The sequence below is a fragment of the Prunus mume genome, linkage group LG2 (assembly GCF_029339155.1).
Source record: "Prunus mume cultivar Tortuosa linkage group LG2, ASM2933915v1, whole genome shotgun sequence".
NCBI classification, from domain to species: domain Eukaryota; kingdom Viridiplantae; phylum Streptophyta; class Magnoliopsida; order Rosales; family Rosaceae; genus Prunus; species Prunus mume.
Window position 1 is genome coordinate 44,681,372 of NC_142699.1, and position 20,152 is coordinate 44,701,523.

Sequence of the window (20,152 nt, forward strand, 5' to 3'; positions counted from 1 at the left end):
CCAAAACGAGCAAGGTTGCTTTTGAGAAGATGGTGCAATTGCATGCAGAGTTTTTGTATTATGTTAGGCTTTGGGAGTACTCAGGAAACAAAATAACTAGCTCTTGGTATTTCTCTGTCATGATAAATGGCCATTTCCATGGTTGATTGCCATTACATTTTTTAAAATTTGAAGAAAATTTACATGGAAAACAAAAGGTTAAGTTAAAAAAGTAATTTTCTCAAAAGAGAAAAAATGGCAAAGCTAACTGATTAATTGTGTAGATTGAAAAAGAAGCTCTAATGCTCATAAGGATACTATAAGAACCAAAAAATTCCCCGCTCCCCAATTTTTTTCAATCTTGTATAATTTCAGGTAACAATTGAATTAAACGATGGTAAAAAGCAATGACACCTTGCACTTCAAATCAAATTCTCTCTTGTAAGTAACAACCCTTCCATCTATACCTCCTCAAACCCATGTGAAGTTATGTACATAGATTAACAGCCTGAGCTCCTAGGACCACTTGGTGGTTGAGGGCACAGCATCCAGGACTTGCTGCTGCATTTAGGCAACCGCAGACACCAAAACGCACACGACCAAACTATGGTTTAATTGATTCACTTTCTTACTTTTGTATCTGTTGTTCGAATTCGTGGTGATGACTGTGATCCACCACCAAGTGCAGCCGCAGCAGATTCAACATGTGTAAGAAGATACTCGTAGATCTTCTTCCTTAGCCTCTCGATGGTTTCAGCTGAAACAGCATTTGTTTCTGCTTCATCTTTACTAGAACCAATATCATCCAACCAATCATTCACACTCTTGAGCTGTGTTAGCATTCCTGCTATTTGATCATTATCTGACAGAGCTGAAGTGTCCACATCAGCATCCAGGAACCTCTCCACAAACCCCAAAAACCAATCTTGTGATTGCAGTCGCAACATTTCAGCCAAGTCAACAGCCTCATCAAGGCCGTTTCCTCTATTCCATTCGGGTAGAGGTTGTGCCTGTGGCTTTTGGCTGATTGCTGATCCATCTCCTAGTCGGCGAGGAGTTCCTGGTGTTGGAAGCTTGGAACCAACTGTCTGGCGAACTTTGACTTGGGATTTTGTTGAAGTATTCTTCATAGAATTTTCTAGAACTAACATGGGTTGATTTGCAGAGACAATCTTTCGATTTTGAGAGGAAGCTGAAGCTGGAACAGAGGTTGAACTGGACTCTTTACTAAATACAGCAAAAGATGACAGATTGGTGGCTAATGCAGCTTGCACCCAAGATGCTGCCTGTTTCCGTCTCTCTGATGTTATCTTTAGTGCATCTTCTGATAGGCTTTCTTCACGGTCTGGGGATGAACCAGCTGGTATAATTTTGGATAGAGAATCAGCAACTACACGAGCATTATTCAAGCTAGCATGGAGGGCTAAAAACTGCTCCACCGCAGGCTGTGGGTTATCTTCCTTGGCAGAGGTAGTTAGCTCAGAATATATGCTGCAGGACCGAGGTAAAAGGATACAAAAAAGAATGTCAGACAACAAAGTAGAGAACCTAGGCTAAAAATTCAACAGATAAATTTATGGACCCCCCAAAATAAAAAGCCCAGAGGCAGCAAATCAATCTTGGCCACAATTAGAAGTATTTATGAAAGACTGGAAAAGCCATGGAAATAGTCACATCATAGAGTACAACAAATTTATACAAATTAATGTGGATGTGCACTTTCCCTTAACTTACTCGTACTAATATACAATCGAACCTCTTAACCACCCCCACAAGTACTTAAGTGAGAAATGACAACAATAAGGGAACTGAATCTACTATCTAATTATTTCTAAAATCCCTGACAATGTTGTGAATCAAGTTGATGTTCGTAGACCCTTTAAGCAAATCCATTCTCCCAAAATTCCCTGGTCAAACAAGGTGACTTCATACAAGTGATTCTCCTGTTCAAAATTATGTTTTATGCTTTGGATTCCTAAGCATCAGTGGTATTCCTAATTACAATTCAAACCTTCACCTACATTTTTTGTGCCCTATTTGAAGCACATGCTATTCTTGATTGCACAACCCATGACCAATTTATAGAAACTTATTGCATTTGGTAAATAGCTTACTTCGCTGTTATGCAGACACCACCTACTTTCACTAAAGCGCTTTTGGTAAAGCTACGTTATATGTAATCCATGACCAAAGCCTTCTATATTATATCCCTAATTATAGTTGATCATGCCAAGATAAGGAAATAGTCGCTTTTGGGTATCTTGTAGCCAGGGAATACAAATCCATCATTTCCACACCTAGTTTGAGTTTACTACTGATATTACAATTCGTGTATTTTGTCTGAGTTTATCAAACAAACGAGACATTTGAGGTATCTCTAACCACAATAGCGTAAAAGTTACTGATACTCCATACATAGGTGGTAAATGAATTGCACCGTAAGAGTTGCTCTACAAATTTAAGAACAGAAAATGCAGAATACTAAAGTACAAGGGTCCTATCACAATTAAACATATCTCGGTGGAGGCTTCTATCGTGCAAGTATCTCATGAGAGTACACTACGAAAAGAAAACAGCCTCCATGCCATATATGTTGATAACTGTATAACTCTAATAACCAGGGCTATTTAACAGTGAATCAACAGAAAAGGAGTCGGAAATATATGGATTGCAGGGATCACAATGACCATCTAGCTGCAGCTTGGATATCCTAAGGATCACACTTTTGCATTATATTGTCAATAACCACGAAAAAACTACGCATGAAGTTCTAATGACTGTTCCATATCTTCTGGGTCTGAATGTCCAACCATTTTTACTATCCAACCACAATATCATATACAACTTGGATTGGAAGATGGCCTTCCTTATTGCAACTCAATTGAGTTTCCATTGGCGATAGTGACAGAAAATAAATTCTAACTGAATTGTATTCACCTGCCACTATCTCGTGGTTAGATCAGTATGTCTGGCTCCATCAACCCTACATGTGACTACCATGCATATTTATCATTCTGACCATGGTCTTTGCCTTCATGATAACTAAATGCATTAAGAACCCCAAGACCAAAAATATTGTGTATATTATGTGAGTTAGGTATAAGTGAAAAAGATCTTCTTGTTAACAAGCCAAATGAGAGTTAATATATCTCTCATAGTCCAACAACCCACCATTACCATTCATATCCCGACACTTCTACCATGACGTGGTGCCTGCAGAATAACTAAATGCACGTTGCACAACCGCCAACACGATGCTTGCTTATGCTTTCATGACTTTTAAGTGAAATTATTATTCTTTCTTTTTTTTTAATGAAATAAGTGAACGAATTTTAAACCTACATGACAAATGAAATTTTGTGCTCGGTGCTTTGAAAATTTGACAAACAGGCTTAAAGAAAAATCAATCAAATTGACAAGTGCTCAATTTTTTATGACATTGAAACTTTTGGCCACTGATTATATTGAGCACCATTAGAAGGAAACTTCAAGCAAATCCACAAAAGTCTAACTCACAAACAATAAAATAATATATTCCATGTCACTGTCAAAAAGATGTAGTTATACCTCAAACATCGTAGCAAGCTCTCTGCAGCGGAGGCCTCCTGCATCGCCTCTATTGCTGCTATTTGTGCTGCATCCCTGTGTCTCAAAACTTCCTGTCATAGTAGATGTAAAAGCATATTTTAAGAAAAAGAAGAGCTGAGCTGTACAGCATAATATATATTCTCAGAAAGATCATAACACCAATTAAAATGAATGTCACTGAAATTTCAGTGAAAAGAAAAGTTAACTCTTCCTCATATTTAAAATGAAACTACAAACTTGTCTGCTAATTAAGAAAATTGAACCATCAAAACAACTCATTGGCACACAGCAGATCAAAAGCTAAGAAATTAACACAAGCCCGTAACCCTATATATGCAAGAACAATTGGGGACCTCAGATATCTGACTTCGTTATTTTATAAGATTCTCTAATTGACTTCTGCAGCATCTACCAACAAAAATTGCAGAAGTAAAACACTGTAGTACATTTAATAGGCAGACAAGAACATTTATGCTAAGACATCTACCAAGATCTAAGATGTTACAGAAAATATACCTTTCCAAGCTTTGCAACTGATGATGGGAGTGAAGCCCATGGAAAACTTCCATCTGTCAATTTTCTATTATTTAAAGAAACCTTGACCAAGTTTGCAGGCAATCCATTATTAGCATCTGTTGATTTCTTTCCAACAACTCTTTGTTTATTTGACCTATCTTGATCACCCAAAGTTCCATTTGCAGTAACTTTCTTTGTAGACATTTGAACCTTACTCTCTTCTTTCAATGACTTTGCAGACATCTGGATCTTATTCTCCTCTTTAGATGGCAACCTCTCACTTGATGTACTTTTTCTAGGAGCCTGGCAAATGCAAGTTTTTTCAAATAATAAATATAGTTTTTTGATTTGTACAAGAGAAAAAAAAACACCAAACATTGAATTACTTTCTACATCTTTTGGAATTTACTGCAAAATCGAATCAAAACCAGAGAGAGAAGAAGAAAATTTTTCAAACCCTAAAATTCATAATTGCTGGCACATTTAATTTGAGTTGTTTATCTCCAAAATCAAAATTTTCTCTCAGAAGATCCACCAAATGAGAAATCAATCTAATCTCAAATAAAAGGAACAGAATCAATTTAAATCAACCCAAAGTACACTTAAGCAAACTAATAACAAGTAAAAACTAAATAACATCAATTTCAAAATTAATATGGAAGAATTGTAAAACTTACAGACATCCGAACTTCTTGCTTCGGATCATGTGTGGTAGCCCTCAATTTTGAACTCTCTCTATTCTTCACCTCCATATTTCCTTCCCAGCTCTTCCTCAGGGCCTTGGCTCCCAGTTCAAACCCCTGAACAAAATTCTTCATCGGGTTTCCCACCACTGATCTCTTTCCAGGACTAGCCCCACGAGCAGAACTTGCCTTTTCCAAAACTCCCACCACCTTAGGTGTTCCCTTGACTTTTGCATGATGCTTGACCCCATTTGCAAATTTCTCAAAAGAAGTTGGCAACGAATAACAACTTGTGGGAGATGATGGGATAGACCGTGAATTCAACGACTTTATTCTCGGCAATTCCTTCTTCACATCAACATTTAATGCTGGTTTTGATGGCTGAGACTTTGATCTACTAAAAGACCCTATTTTCTTATCCAATTGCTCCTCCTTAGCACTACCATTTGATCTCACTATTCCATGTTTGTCCCTTTCTCCAGCATCACCATTTCCTAATACTTTAGACTCAGGTTTCACTTTCTCTACAGTTTTCAAACCTGAACGCGAATTATTGTTAAGAAATCCAAGAGAATCAGTTGCAACAATGTCTTCAGGGCTCCCCACACAAGGGTGTCTCCCTGGTACTGGCCTAACCCCATGGAGAATGGGGACAGGGGTAGCGGCTTGGAGCCGGTCCACATGAATAAACTGACCCAGTTGGATCTTATCACTGAGAATTAAATCATCATGTTCATCAGGCAGAGATACATAGGTGGCATGAGAGGAATCTGATACCTTAAGGTAGAAACCTTGGTTTGGGAAAAGCTCACCGCCTGCAAGCGCTGGAACAATGCTCACAACTTGCAATAGAGAGGACCTGTGCTCACCAGCAACTTTCACATCTGTGTTCATATGCTGTAGAAGTTTGAGAAGCACTCCAGGGACGAGATTTGCCATTTTTGGACACCCCAATAGGCATCAGACAAAAAAAGTTCCAAACCCAGATGAAAAGCTTCAAGCTTTCACGCATAAACACAAGAATCCTGCACAAGGGGCTATTAAGAAAGCGTTTTTTTCTCAAAACCCAGATTGGAAACTCAAAGATTTTATATATGCGAAGACAAAGTTACGACAGGGGCATTCAAAAGGGAGGATTTTTCTCAATACCCAGATGGAAAATAAAGGCTTTTTTTCTTGGTGCCAAGATTGAAGCAATCTGTGGACTTTGACGGGTTACAGAGATAGGAAAATGCTAGTAAGCTTTACAAGTGAATGAAATTTGTTACCAAAGAAGGGCTTAATCCCACAAAACACAAGTAGAGAAACATGCAATGCACAAGATTCAGGTTTGGTAGGTGTGAGCTTTTGGCAGTAATAATGGTAAACATCTTTTTCAGGAAAAGAAAATCAAGAAATTAGAGGCCAAACCCAGAGACATCAAATATATAACTAAAATATCAATCAGATCAAATCAAATCATCAACAAAGAAATGAATAAAGGGTTTCAACAAATGGCATTAATGATTGTGCAAGACAGAGAACAATCACCAACCCAACAGAGAAAAAAAATTGAGTAAATTACTGTAACCGAAATGGTGACATTTGCAATTTCTTCAACTTTCAATAAAACCAAAAATGGGGAAAAGAAGCAAGTTTTGGAAACATTGTTTGGCTTTTATAATTTTTGCTTTTTGGGTAAGGAGGATAAAAACAAAATGATTAGCCGAGTTGATGGAGAAAATTCCAGATCACAAATAAAAAGACACTTAAAAAAGCAACCTTTCTTTAAGAAGACCGGGTGATAATGAAGAAGTACAGATGAGAAGTGCCTTGTGCAGTGAACATGAGAATGGGAATGGGAGTATGGGAATGGGAATGGGTTGGTGTTGGAAATTTCTTTTCTTTGCAGCAAAACAGAAAGAGGGAGAGAGATTGGGAATAATTGATGCCAGGCTTATTGTATGATTGAATTAGAAGGAGCTGTCAGGGCCTGACACAAACTCACCACACACAAAACACACATGCACATCATAAAACGATAGAAAATCTGAAGCTGCCCCACTTGGGTTGCTTTTGGAGCCTTTGATTGATTTATTTGGGTTTTCAGAAATGAAGTGAAGGAGTGATTGTTTGTTGAGCCAAGGAAAGCCAAAGGGTCTCTCAGGAATTGTTGCAGAGCAACTGGCTGGGTGGGAATCTTGGCAGAAAACCAAATTTTATTTTATTTTATTTCATTTTTTTATTGGTAGCTTATGAATTTTTAAATGATTTATTTATTATTTCGAATTTGTTTATATAATTTTTTGACTTTTGTATTGAGAGTATGCAAATGGGTGCATGTGGAAGGTGATGGAGTGTTAGAAACAAGGTAATGGTGTGTCGGCTACCTGAAAAGGTGTCACATCCCCAAGATAGCAGCTACAAGTTTACAACCTTTTATTTTATTTTCCAATGTTTTATTATTATTTTATGAAGTTTTCTTTAATTCTTGTTTTTTTTTTTTAATTATAAAAATAAATAAATAAACACCATAAGCTTATTTCTGATTGCTGGCGCAGTCTGGAAAACATAAATTGGAGCCTACCTTATCCCACTAATTTTTATTTTTTTTTAAATCAAAGAAATAATATAATAACGAAATCCTTGAAGAGTATTTATATTTCTGATATCATACATTAGATTTAAGGAAATAAATAATGAAATTTGAAAATTAAATACAAGTATTATATTTATCATGATTAATGGCCACCACTCAATAGACATGTTCTACTTGAAGAATTTGTAAGCTTGCATTAATCCCTTGATGTTAATGACAAAAGATGCCAAGGAGGAGGTTGCCCCCCGCCCCCCCTTCCTCCTCTGATCAACATTCAGACCAATTTCTCTTTCCAACCGCTGCTTCCCCTTCACAATAGTCAGCCTCAGTGTCAACCTCGCTTCCCCTCCTACATCGACGTCGGCATCATCTCTCTCCTTCTTCTCACCGGCTCTCTCACTCTCCTCACGTCAACAATAGTGGAGGTGGCGACTTTGCGGACCTCCAAATTTGAGGTGGCCTTAGATCCGGAGACCAGTCTCCAATATTACCAACACGAAGAGAGAGAAAGAGAGCCAGTGAGATGAAGGCTGAAAGTGGTGACCAACTGTCAAGATGCAATTGGAGGAGGATACTGACGTGGAAAGCTTACCTTGGCATCCTCGTGCCAAACAAGTTTTTCTCCCCCGTCCCCAAATCAACAAATATTTTTCAAAAGGATCCTATTTAATTTTTCCAATGTTGAGTTGCCTCTGTTTTTTCTTTACTACGATGAACCGCCTGAATATCTCAAAACTCAAATTGAACTGTACTTGCCAATAAATTGTAAGGGCAATTGTAATTATCTGTTCTCTAGAAAGTTTAGAGACAAACCAATCCACAATATTAATTACCAATGTAACGCCGAACTTATCCACTAAAATGATTAGGTGCTGCATGCCTTGTTGATACATAGGACACATAATATCTATTTGAATATAGCGTGATAATATTGAACTTTTTGCAAAAACAACCAAGCCAAATTCTTGATTTTAGGAGCTATCCTTTTTTTTTTTTTTTTTTAGAATCAAGATCATAACATTGTATTAAGAAGCAAGAATAACATCATTAGCAAGAATGGGAGACAACCATTCAGGTTCATCTTTCCATCCAAACTATAAGGTCCAAAATAGAAAGTGCGAAACGTGCAAGGCTATGAGCCGCATGATTATAAGTACGAGGTCGAAACTGACCAAAACAACTATGAAATGAATTAGCCAAAACCTGATTTTAGGAGCTATCTTAAGCTCCAAGATTTTCTGTATCACCAACATCATCTCTTTTCTTTATGTAATAAATTAGCATGGGAGAGGCTTTTAGCCCAACATAAAGGATGTACTATTTATAATCATATTAATTAGATAATTCGATTGCAAGGTGAGTTGATAGTTTGCCCAATAGATTTCAAAGCCCTAACCTTACGGACACGTTAGTTAGTAGTCGATTATCTAATGATTTGCTTGTCTCCAAATTGCTCCACTTACAATAAAGATGTTGATGACATCCAAAGTGTGTGTAATAATGTGTGTTTATAAAGCTAGGAAAGATAAAGCAAGAAGCTTAAGCTTCTTGATCACACTCATGGAATCTCAATGTTTAAGCTTAAGCTTCTTCACCACACAATTAACAAAAAACTAAAACCAGAGAGAATTTTGTTCCATCATTACCTTTTTCTTAATATTATCTTGAACAAATTTCCTCTCTCCAACCTCACCGCCATTATCACCCATCAACCCCGCAACCATTATAACGACAACTATTGTCACCACAACTTCTATCACCAACGCCACAAAGAAATTTCATCATGCTTAAAGAATTTTCACAAGAGTGAGTTTGAACATTTTTTTGGGTCTATTATGTGCACGTGATTCACTAACTTTGTATAAGGAATTACTGAGGTGAAGCAAAGGTGGTTTCACCATTTTTTCTTTTGTTTACCGAAGTTAGAAAGAAAGAGAAGGGGAGACATATAGAAAGAAGGCAACTCCACCCATTTGCCCTTTGCCATGGCAGGGGACCTAGGCAGCCAGATTCACGTGAATAGTGGTTGTCCAAAGATTGTGTGTTTCCACCCGTTGACATGACAAAAGGCAATTACTATTTTTTTTTTGTTTTTTACAAATTTTTTTACCTTAATCATTAATTTGGATAATATTTTAGGATAAGATTTTTGGGTTCCTACGTGTCAAACTATTCATAATCGGATAAGATTTTTAGGTTCAAATTTCGGATGAATTTCAAAATTCAAAATTAAGATAAATTTCAAATTTCAAAATTCGGATGAATTTCAAATTTCAGATAAGATTTTCATCCAATCAAATCAAGCCACGTGGCATCTCTATCTAAAATTTTCTATAAAACCAGAGGCTCAGCTCATACTTCTCACACCACATCTTTCTATATTTTCATTTCTCAGAGTTTAAAATTCATACTTCATTCTCAAATGGAAGATTTTAGGAGATGTTTGGAGAGGCAAGATGTCACACCCCAAATTTTTTTTTTTTTTTTTTGGGAATGTGAGGTAAAAGAAAAATTAAAACTAAAAATTTAAATATCAAGAAACATGAAAATTGAACATAAACTTTTATTTAAGTCAAAGTAATTTACATTGTACTATTACAAGTAAAATAACAAGAAAGTAACAAACTTTCAACATAACACTCAAAACTATCCACAACTCGTTCTTCTTGTTTCCTCAGCAAAAACTAAACTTCAGATTCAAAGCCTGCAATAGATTCAATAAGGGGTGAGCATTACATGCTCAGTAGGGGTCCTATGTCTTATGTGATTAGTGAGATTTATAATGTACAATTTATGCAATACATGAATGAACTTCATTTCTACCCAACCCGTTAATCTATATAATAGGGCAAGCAAACCAGCATGTCCCATACCATGCATTTTACCACTGTGATTCCGAATGCCCCATTATATAAACTAACACCCATTTCAATCATCCCATAATTCCCATTTTGCTAGTCATCTTGTCTACACCATTGATCTCCAAGCCCAAATCACCCAATCGACAATTATACCGCCGATTTCCTAATCTACTGTGCACACGGGCTCGCTTGAACTTGGTCCCTACAATGGTTAGACTCAACTACACAAAAGATTCTTCCCATTATCCTCTTTTCCATAATTTCTTTATCAACCCAAAAATTCCAACCACCACCAACAACATATGAATATGTCAAAATTAATCAAATTATAATGATAATTGACAACACATATATATCCAATATCAAGGATAACAATCAAACAATATAACCAAGCATAATATAGGATTTACAATAATAATTAAAATAATATTACCAAGCATAATATAGTATTTACAATATTTAACTAAATCAATGTATGCAAAACTTCCCCAAGAAAAACCCCTACCTCAAATCCAAAGCTATCTCCCAGTTGAGCTTTTCCAAAATCTTAACACACTTAGTTTTCACTCTCGAATTTTTAAGAAACTAACACAACTTTGAAGAACCTATGATTCAATAACTATTAGTTAGAACTATATATAGTAGGTTAGAGTCGATAAAGGAAATATAGATGAAGCTTAACATTATGCCACCTAACGAACCTAGGGATCTCTAGACTACATCCTAGGATTTATAGACTATATGGGTGGCTTGAAGGTAAAACTGCCACCCCATTTAGTCTTAGGTGTTGGCTTCCGGAGAGTGCTTAGTGAGCACTTGCTAATTACATTTATATATATAAGAATATCTATTGTTCTTACACCTCATACCAAAACATACCACCTCATGCTTCAATTGGTTTTTGAAGACTCCCTAATGCAACACGTCACTTAAGAGGAAGCTTAGTAAGCACCAATACCTTTCTAAAAGCTTTTGTGTGTATAGAATAAATATTAAATGAATTGCTATAGTTAAAGTCATACAATGAGATTTGATAGGCTATAGCTAGATTCACATAGCTTACCATACAACTAACTAAAATATATATAGTTTTGAAAACTAATAATTATAAATAATTAATTTTATGAAATATCAATATACATATTTAAAAATATGGGCTTTCACACAAGAGAGAGAAACAAATGAGAGAAGTCGTAGAGCAGATGAAAGAAATATGTTGCAGAGAGAAGAAGATGAACAAGTTGTCATAGCAGTGGCTTTTCTTGATGAAGAGAACCAAAGTTTCGCCACCGTGGTTCACAAGTCGGCCGTCGCCAAAATGTGGATAGACATAAGCAGTCTCGGGGTAAGAATATTTTGGAAGATTATTTTATCCCAACTTCTTTGTACTATGATGTTGATTTTCGAAGGCGATTTAGAATGCAACCCTATTTGTTCAATAAAGTCATGCATGATATTTGCAATTATGATGCATACTTTGTTCAAAAATGTGATGCTGCTGGGGTTTTGGGACTTCTTCCAGAGCAAAAGCTTACAGCTGTTATACAAATGTTGGTGTATGGAGCATCTGCTGATCAAGTGGATGAGATTGCCCGGATGAGGAAGTCCACTACGTTGGAGGCCTTAGTAAGATTTTGTGATGCAGCTGAAACTCTGTACACTAAGGACTACCTACGCAGACCTACTCCTAGGGGCTTCCAACGGCTTCTACAAAAGCCAAGCTCGAGGATTTCAGGAATGATTGGTAGCATCAACTGCATGCACTGGCAATGAAAGAATTGCCCAACTGCCTTGCAAGGTGATTACGGAAATAGAAAATGCCAAAAAAGTATCATCCTTGAAGCCGTTGCTGGCTTCGACACATGGGTTTGGCATGCCTTCTTCGGAGTTGCCGAATCCCAAAATGACCTCAATGTGCTGGGTCAATCCCCGGTCTTCAACGATGTTTTGAGAGGCCAAGGCCCCAATATCACCTATCAAGTCAACAATACAGTATACCAGAAGGGGTATTATCTAGCTGACGACATCTACTCGAGGTGGACTACATTTGTTAAATCCATTCCGAATCCCCGATCCCAGAAGCAAAATTTTTTTGCTACCTATCAAGAAGGATATAGGAAAGATGTCGAAAGGTGTTTTGGCATCCTTCAAGCTCGGTGGTTGATTATTCGAGGTGCGGCCCATATTTTTGATTAGGAGGTCCTCAGAAGTATTATGATGACTTGCATCATCCTCCATAATATGATTGTGGAGGATGAGTATGATTATGATGCTGCAGAGGTCTACGAACTGGATCCCATGAACACGGCCTTGACACGAATTTATGAAGAGGCCTATGGGGCCAAGTGGAGAACTGTTTGAGTCGGATCCGTTGGTGAGGGATGGTCGTTTCATGACCCGTATGATAGATCGATATACAGAGATGCAATCTTCGTATATTCATGAAAGGCGTCAACTTGACTTGATGGAGCATCTATGGGTGGTGAAAGGCAATGAAGATGAATGATGGAGCATAGATGCTTTGGTTAGGTTTTATTTAGTTATGGTTTGGTTGTGTTGTTTATTTATTTATTATGGTTTGGTTGTGGTTTGTTATTATTATTTTACCTTGTTTATAGTTTTTTTTATTTTTTATTATGCTTTGGTTGTGGTTTTTCCTTTTAATTATGTTTTGTTTGATGTATAGAATATGTTGAATAAAAAGGTATTTTATTGAATGCTTTGTTTATTAAATAAAGAAAGCTAATACAAGTCGTTAAGAATTACTACTACTAAAATAAAATACATAAATTACAACAACTTTAATAGAAAACATGCAAAATACAAATACATAAAAGGTATGCCAACTAATTTAATGGTTTTGATCATTTAACCAATCCGTGTTGCTAGACCCATCATCCTGGAAAAGTCTTCTTCTCATAACATCCCTTTGTTCTAGCTTCCAAAATTATTTTGTTTTAAGGGACATATGGCTTGTATCCATCGCCATGGTTTCCTGATCCGTCTTGTCCATCTATTTTTTGTGCAAATACTCCATTTCTTGTGCATATTCTGCTCGCATTGCTATCTCGTTCTCTTGGCGTTTCTGCTCCATTTCAACTCTTATGGTGCTCTACCTTGCAATTTCTCCAAATTTTTTGATGTATTACTGCTCGAATTACCCTCTTTCTTTGCCTTCGCAGCCTTTCGCCAATGAGCCTCGGCTCCTTTTCAATGGGTGAGTCTTGACTCATAGGGAAATCAAGAGGTGAATCCGATATCATTGATTCACGGATTGGCTCTCGTTTAACGTAACAGCGAGACCCGTGGGAATAATTTTGAAGCGTTTGCAATTTTTCACCACCTCCCAACAGTCATGATGGTTGAAACTTTTTTTGCCTTGCCCAATTGCACCAAACCACATTTGTGCTTGAATCATCTATTAAAAAAATTGAAATGCAAGAAATATTTAAAATATATTAGATATGCAAGTAACAAAAAATAAATAATGGAAATGCAATTAACCTTACAAATATATTGGAAGTGCAAGAAATATTAAGAAAATATTGAAAATGCAAGAAATATTAATAAAATATTGAAAATGCAAAAATATTAACAAAATATTGAAAATGCAATAAACATTATTAAATATATATATATATATATTAGGACATTAAACTTAATAAAACGAAAATTACAAAATACTTACCTCGTTACTAAGATTTTCCCGCTTCTATGGTTGTCCATCGCTTTTGCCAAGGCATCCCTCCATTTTCCCAACTCTTTATTGAGAATTTTCCACATACTAGACAATGCCATTTCAGTACGAGTCGACCCCGAATTTTTTTCACAAAATTCGGCATGAATTTTTTTCCACATATGAAAAAATTTCATCTCATTGCCTGACACGGGACAATGACAAATTTGGAGCCAAGCCTCACACAAAGAAACATCTTCCATGGTGCTCCACGCCTCTCCAGTTTCGATAGAAGAAGCTATAAATATAAGAAATAAAAATACAATTTGAAAGAGAGGAAAATGTTGAGTAAAGAGTGAATAATAGTAGAAGTACAAGAAAATGTATGAGGATTGGTGTTGAAAGTGAAGGGTATTGATAGGTATTTATAAAAAAAAAATTTAGAACTTTTTGGTATTTTTTTAAAAAAATTCGATTTTTTTTCATAATTTTATTGCCAAAAAAATGTCAGCCATTGGATTGGAGGAGGAGAAGCAAATAGGAGTGCCCAAGGCTTGACATCTGTCTTCTACTTGTTGGAGTTTGCGCAAGGCGACGCCACACGTGAGTTTAATTTTTTTACCGTTAGCGCATACATCGCACGCGCCAATGGTAAAAATTGACGTCGCGCTGACGCCACGCATGACATCATGAGCTCTCGGGCTTGAGCTCGCCAAACCGCCTTCAGCTAGCCCTTCTTTGTGGGTCCCACTCCTAACTCGGGCTTGGGCTCCTTGCTGAAACTAGGTTTTATTTTTCTCCGCCTAGCCTTGGGCTCACTAATCGCTGGAGTTGCTCTAAAGACCTGAGCCAATTCAACTAACATCCCATTGACTCGAGCAGTAGAGTGGGGGCTATGATCCTAGAACAAACACCATTGTCCAAGTCACGTGACCTTGGATAATATGGCGAACCACCATAAGTGCCACGTGATATCTCTAATATTACTCTATATCAAATGGAAGTTGATCCGTTTGGTAAAAAACAAAAATATGGAAGTTGATCCGGGGAAAACCGACGTTGCAATAAATGATGGTATTCACCTTCTTGGTTTCAAGTCACACAAGTTAAAGTGGAGGACAAAACGAAATTCGGCATCCACATTAATTGATTGAAAGTCTATAACCTCATAATCTTTCATTTCTTCAGATCCTGCCACTCAATATGTGAACATGTGATGCAAAATATTCAAGTACATCTTTTGTTTTTCAGACAAACCCAGTACAAAAGATCAGCTGGTAAAGATACGTGGGATCTCACCTCATTAAAGATGGGGCATCGCTAACCTAATGAGACGGTTCCCCCTTCGTTTTCATAGCTTCCAAACTTAATAAGTACAAATGTAAATAAAGACTTCAAATTCATACTATTGATTGTGGAGATATTAAAAGCATCGTGGACGGAGGGTTGGATCGGGGGTTGCTATGCAAAAGGCTCCCAATGCTCTTTTGCATTGCGTTGTAGAACCAGCTTGCATTAACGACTGACAGCCACACACGTAGACATGACTCTTGGTAACTATACTTTTTGAAAATTTGGGGACAGCCCACATAAACACATCTCCACTAGTTATACTTTGCATAAGGCCAACTTAAGCACTATTGAGTTGTAAAATGTACGTCCATGTCAAACTGAAAAATTCCTTGTCATAAAATACTTCAGATCAGAAACATACTTCAATTGGGAAAGGGGGCCCCATGCCAAACACATAGAGGCTCCAAGATAAATATTTGGAATGAACATTTTCAACTTGGAATGATGGTTTCTGATAGCAACAGGCATCTGCACAAAAGAATAAGCGACTTTATATCTACTTAGGTTATAAGGAAACATCAACAAAACTTGAATTGACCAGATTAGAGAATGCAAATGTAGCTCTCAAATTGAAACCTTTTTGTGCATTAAAAAGTAAAAAAGCCACACTTCATTTTCACCCATCCCCACTATAATGGATGCAAGAAATCATTTCTAGACATCTACTCAACTAAGGTAAGTAACTATCCTATGTCCACCTTTCAGTCTTCACAATAGCCTGCTGAGAGACTTGATCAGCAACTTCAAATTTTTTCTTGTAGCCTCATCACCCGTAAATCCAAGAATATCAGAGCTTAAATTCTGCAATGATGAAAGAATGATAAAGCCAATTAAACAAGAAAACAGATGGATATAAAAGAGATTAAAGGAAAAAAATTCCACAGGATAATGTAATCACTCGGCAGCTAGGATCACCTCAATATTCTTCAAGGTGAAAATCAAAGTGTACACGGACTTCTGAATCAGTTCTGTATTCTCAGGGGTCATAATAGATGAATGCACCTTTCTGCAGAAAATCATACTCTATATCATTACTATTAGCCTCTAATCAAAACAGAGAGAGGGATAGAAAGAGAAAGGAGAAAAAGGGGCGAGGGAGAGAGGAGAGAGGAGAGAGAGAGAGAGAGAGAGAGAGAGACAGAGGGAGATTTCCATATAAAACTTTCCGATATTTCTTTAAACCTTCGATAGAGTTCTGTTGAAGGTCTATTTGGGATATATGAAAAAGACATCATAAATCAAACCTTAAACACCCCAACATAATAATCATAACTCCTTACTCTGTACTATGACATGGATAAATGAGTGTTGCTCATAATTCCAGTATCAGTAAACATAATGTGAGTGTTAAAAGTCAGAGACTTCTACAGCTACATAACGTTATTCAGAACATTGACTTAGAACACTTTAAACAAACATCGCAATAAAGATAAAGACAAGGAATCACTAAATATATTAATAAGCTAACTACTACAAAAAAAAAAAAAAACTAAATATAGATAAATTGAGACTATTCACCTCACATCCTCTGAAACTTGTGTAAGGCTTCTGGTCAAACTGTCAACTTCCTTTAGCAGACCACTATCACGAAACTCAGCCAGCAAAGGTTGAACATCTTCAGCCATGGCTTGTATCTGAGAAATCACTACATCAAAGCCAAATAATTGTGCATGAGAACATATTAAAATCATGGTACAGATGATGAATTAAATTTAAAAAGTGAAACAAGTGCAAACCCCATGTATGCCTATGCATGTGGGCACACAGAAAGACACACACTGCAACACATACACATGCTAATATAGGTGATTTGCTCTGCAAAGTGGATTTTCTAGCCATTGTTGTGATTGTGAAACTGACACCAATTCCAGCAGCACATCACAAGAAGAAAATACAGCAGTAATATCACTGAAAGGAGAAAGAACTATATATTTCACAGTTTTGGGCTTTTTGCTGAAATACAGAGCCCTTTTATGCCATGATGTTTCCATTGTGGCTACAAAAAATAGGCACTGGCAGCCAGTCAACATATTAGAAGTTCAACTTGGGAGGACCAAATTTCTTGAACACGAAGGAACTTAAAACACGTCGCAGTCCTAAAATCTAAAAATTATAAGCTACATACTGATGCTTTTCTTCTTAACACTCCTACGGGATCAGAGTATATGGGTTCGCCTAGTCTGCTAAAAGGGGATAAATTTGTGTACTCTTAATGGCAAAATTCATCTATCAGAGAGTCAGCCACCTTATCTATGTAAAAATAAATTCATGCCCTGACAACTTAAATGCAGTCAAACAATTAGAATCTGTAACTGACATCAATTCTTTCAAAAAGCTTTGTAATTTCTCAGATGACTTGCATCCTGAATGGGCAATCTTTCAAAATTAGTATAAATAAATTGTTAAATAGATGGGTTTAGGCTACTTCAACTTTAATTTAACAAATCAGACGAAAAAAGGTTACTTAATAGTTATTAAGTCTTAGGATATTGAAAGATATGTAAATCCCTATTGCAGTTTTCCAATTGTGATATGTACATGTTATCTTCCAGGACCTTCCACAAATGCACAGGTGTGCCATAGGAAAGTGTGATTCCTTTGCCTGATGCCAAATGGCTGATGAAGTCCCTACACTTTTTGCCTTTATGAAGCAAATAGATGTGGCCCTAATAAATTCTAGAACAAATAGGTTCTCATCCACGATATCCTAATGAACAGAACTGGTAAGAATAGCTCTAATCATCTTTTTCTTCAGAACCAACAAGCTTATGGATCCCGGCAAGCAAATGAAAAGGGGGTGGGGAGCTGTTATCCAGATCAACACTGACAATTATCGCTAAAGAAAACATAAGAGGGCACATCACACCTTTATAAGCAGTGGCTTTGCCTCTTCTATAACAGAAGCAACTCGTTCAACAAGTGAATACGTATTCGCAATGCCGATTTCCTCCACTTCACGTCCAAGACGAGTGAATATACCAACCAATGCATCTAAGCTTACCCCCTGATATCCTTTCATCTTTTGCCTATCGCATACAATAAGACCTTCTTTGTCACATTCAGGATGAAGAGGCCCAACTGAAATATTGGGAATTGGATATCTAGGTGTAACGTCGATTCTAGTTTCCATGAGAAGACCTGACTGGTTTACCTCAATCAGCGAGTTTCGAGGTATCACAGTTTTATCATCTTCAACCTACAAAAGCAGTAATGTCATTGTCAAGATGAAAAAGTAAAAACATATTGTATTTCCATTATCACAGTTTTATGATACTGAAACACACCTCAACAACTGCTTCAATACTTTCCAAGGAAGAGTTAACACGGACAACACTGCCGACATTGACCCCTCTAATCCTCACTGGTGTTCCAGTGGATATTCCACAAGCTTGAGTAAACTCAAACACAGCAAAGTACTTCCTGAATCTAGACCGCAATTGATACCCCCTCAACCAGGCCAAACTGAGTGCAAGGAGAACTGCACCAGAAACTAGAAACAACCCCACCCCACCTTCCCATATGCTTCTACGACCAAACCCAAAATCACTCAATGGTCGTAATGTTGCCTTCCAAATAGTTCGAGGAGCATCCAAAACAACTGCAAGTGGATTCTTTTTTTCCGAAGAAGAGGAGGGTGGTTGACTGTGTCCTGTATCCGCAGATGTAGCTCTTATCCGGGTTACTTTTGCCGGATCTTGAAGGAAGATAAGGCAAGCTATTTGAAGGAAGATAAGGCAAGCTATTTGAAGAAATGCGCGACAAAGATAACATCGTGGGGCACGTTGAGACCATAGTTGCCTAATTCGCTCACCCCCTACAAATTTCGATCTGGATCGAGCGTACCCAATCGCGGTACGGTATCGATCTGGATCTGGAACGAAAGATTTAACGACTCAGTTCCAGAGGAGAGAACAGTACCTGATAGACGACGGCGCTGCTACAGAACAGTACCTGACCGACGACAGCAGACGAGCAATCGAGGGCGCATGAGGGAACGCTATAGCTGATGAGGAGCCCGCGTTTGATACTTGGTCTCTTGGCATAAGGGGAAGGAAGATATTGGGTTCGGAGAGGTACTTTTTGGACGAATGGATTCCAAGAGCACAGCCCAGCCCAGGCAAAAAGTCTCCTGGTCTTCCAAAATCAGCTCCAGTGGTGACATCCAGCCCGGGCAACAGCCACCAAGTCCAGAGTAAGCCCAAGGCAAGATAGCCCGAACAGCTTGTTTGAGGGTGCTGACGTCAGTGAAATTTTTATAAAAAAAATCTAAAAAATTACCAAAAAATTCAGATTTTTTTTTTAAGGGAAATAGTTCTTAATGCCACTCATTTCCAAAATTTATCTCGACATACCACCTTTTCCCCACATGTTTTGCAAATATAACTTATATTTACATACTTATTACTCACTTATTGGCTAGATAACACTTTTGGTCAGTTTTGTTTTCTCTCTCAGCTCTCTCTATGTCTCTCTCTCTCTCTCTCTCTCTCTCTCTCGGGGTGCAGTTCTATCCCTCTCCCATAGCTCTCTCGTGCTCCCGCAGCCGGTCCTCTCCTAACGCTCTCTATTCTGAATTGTTCTCATCTCTCTGTTTTGAATCGTGAAACCCCCCCTCGACCCCATCTTCTAGGTATGTCTTCTAAATAGCGTAAGGTCGCAGCTGCTTGCAACCTTGAAGCTCAACTCCATCGCCAACCTCCAATAGGTAGTCTTGATGGTCATTTTCTTAATCTCTGTGGGTTTCTGTGAAATTAGTTTTTTTTTATTACTTAGGTTTATGTGAAATTGGTTTTATTTTGATTGCTTTGGGTTATGTTTTTTGAATCTTCATGCTCATCCATCTCGGTTTTTACCAAATGGATTTAAATTGCTCTGGCTATGTGAATCTTGAAACTTGGGATTTTTCATTTGATGTAGT

The 20,152-nt window shown here is 37.4% G+C and overlaps 2 protein-coding genes, 1 long non-coding RNA gene and 1 pseudogene across 3 annotated transcripts; 1 reads left to right on the forward strand and 3 right to left on the reverse strand.

Annotated features, from left to right (window-relative positions):
* Positions 1–198: 198 nt before the first annotated feature.
* On the reverse strand, positions 199–6,976 carry LOC103322298 (GPI-anchored adhesin-like protein, putative (DUF936)). The gene is made up of 4 exons (XM_008224202.3): positions 4,761–6,976; positions 4,084–4,386; positions 3,547–3,638; positions 199–1,470 (listed from the first exon to the last, which is right to left on the reverse strand). Exons 1-4 carry the CDS (start codon positions 5,703–5,705, stop codon positions 600–602), a joined length of 2,211 nt encoding a protein of 736 aa, XP_008222424.2. The 5' UTR covers positions 5,706–6,976; the 3' UTR covers positions 199–599.
* A 3,970-nt stretch (positions 6,977–10,946) lies between these two features.
* LOC148920499 (uncharacterized) lies at positions 10,947–12,711 on the forward strand (annotated as a pseudogene).
* Positions 12,712–12,912: 201 nt separating this feature from the next.
* LOC148920500 (uncharacterized) lies at positions 12,913–14,450 on the reverse strand. Its single transcript, XR_016124439.1, has 2 exons — positions 13,894–14,450; positions 12,913–13,623 (listed from the first exon to the last, which is right to left on the reverse strand). It is a non-coding gene; the product is annotated as an uncharacterized LOC148920500 (long non-coding RNA).
* Positions 14,451–15,027: 577 nt separating this feature from the next.
* ABCI15 (trigalactosyldiacylglycerol2) lies at positions 15,028–19,324 on the reverse strand. The gene is made up of 6 exons (XM_008224201.3): positions 18,519–19,324; positions 18,101–18,430; positions 16,753–16,868; positions 16,150–16,240; positions 15,933–16,035; positions 15,028–15,702 (listed from the first exon to the last, which is right to left on the reverse strand). Exons 2-5 carry the CDS (start codon positions 18,362–18,364, stop codon positions 15,943–15,945), a joined length of 564 nt encoding a protein of 187 aa, XP_008222423.2. The 5' UTR covers positions 18,365–18,430; positions 18,519–19,324; the 3' UTR covers positions 15,028–15,702; positions 15,933–15,942.
* Positions 19,325–20,152: the final 828 nt, after the last annotated feature.